Source organism: Eimeria mitis, genomic scaffold (genome assembly GCF_000499745.2).
Source record: "Eimeria mitis Houghton genomic scaffold, Emh_scaff427, whole genome shotgun sequence".
Classification (NCBI taxonomy): domain Eukaryota; phylum Apicomplexa; class Conoidasida; order Eucoccidiorida; family Eimeriidae; genus Eimeria; species Eimeria mitis.
Window position 1 is genome coordinate 3768 of NW_013572591.1, and position 650 is coordinate 4417.

General features: G+C 62.2%; 1 protein-coding gene across 1 annotated transcript in view; it reads left to right on the top strand.

Annotated features, from left to right (window-relative positions):
* The window catches only part of EMH_0011870 (uncharacterized protein), a gene marked incomplete at both ends in the record, with an annotated part of 5154 nt that overhangs the window by 757 nt on the left and 3747 nt on the right, over window positions 1–650 (top strand). Inside the window, one exon of the mRNA XM_013499390.1 lies at window positions 1–649. Coding sequence (XP_013354844.1) covers window positions 1–649 — 649 coding nt within the window. The remainder of the gene's footprint in view (window position 650) is intronic.

Here is a 650-nt window from a genome sequence, read left to right on the forward strand (position 1 = left end):
AGGCCCCTCTGGGGGCCCCCCAGGGGGCCCCCCTGGGGGCTGATGTATTGGGGGCCCCCCTGGGGGCCCCCCTGGGAGCTGATGTATTGGGGGCCCCCCTGGGGGGCCCCCAGGGGGCTGAGGTGTTGGGGGCCCCCCTGGGTTCGCCTTTGGATTTTTGTTTGGGTTCGTTAGAGGGGCAGGGGGGCCCCCAGGGGCCCCCAGCAGGCAGCAGCAAAGAGAGGGGGGCCCCTGAGGTGTATGTAGCTGCTGGGGGGGGCTACACACAAAGCTGTAATAGAAAGACAGAATGCTGCAGCAGCAGCAGCAGCAGCAGTAGCTGCAGCAGCAGCAGCAGCAGCAGCAGCAGCAGCAGCAGCAGCAGCAAGTTGGGGGCCCCAGAGAAGCGTTTTGCTTCGTTGGCTTTTCATTCTACAGGTCTTGCTGCTGTGACGGAGGCAGTTGCTGCTGCTGCTGCTGCAGCAGCAGCAGCAGCAGCAACACCTAAAAAAGCAGAAAACAGCAGCAGCAACAGCAGCAGCAAACGCAGCAGCAGCAGCAGCAGCAGCAGCAGCAGCAAGAGGAAAGGGGCCCCCTCTTCTTTGTGGCTGCGGTCCTCACATTTGTCTTTATGGGCAACAATAAAGGAGAGAGCAGCAGCAGCAACAGCA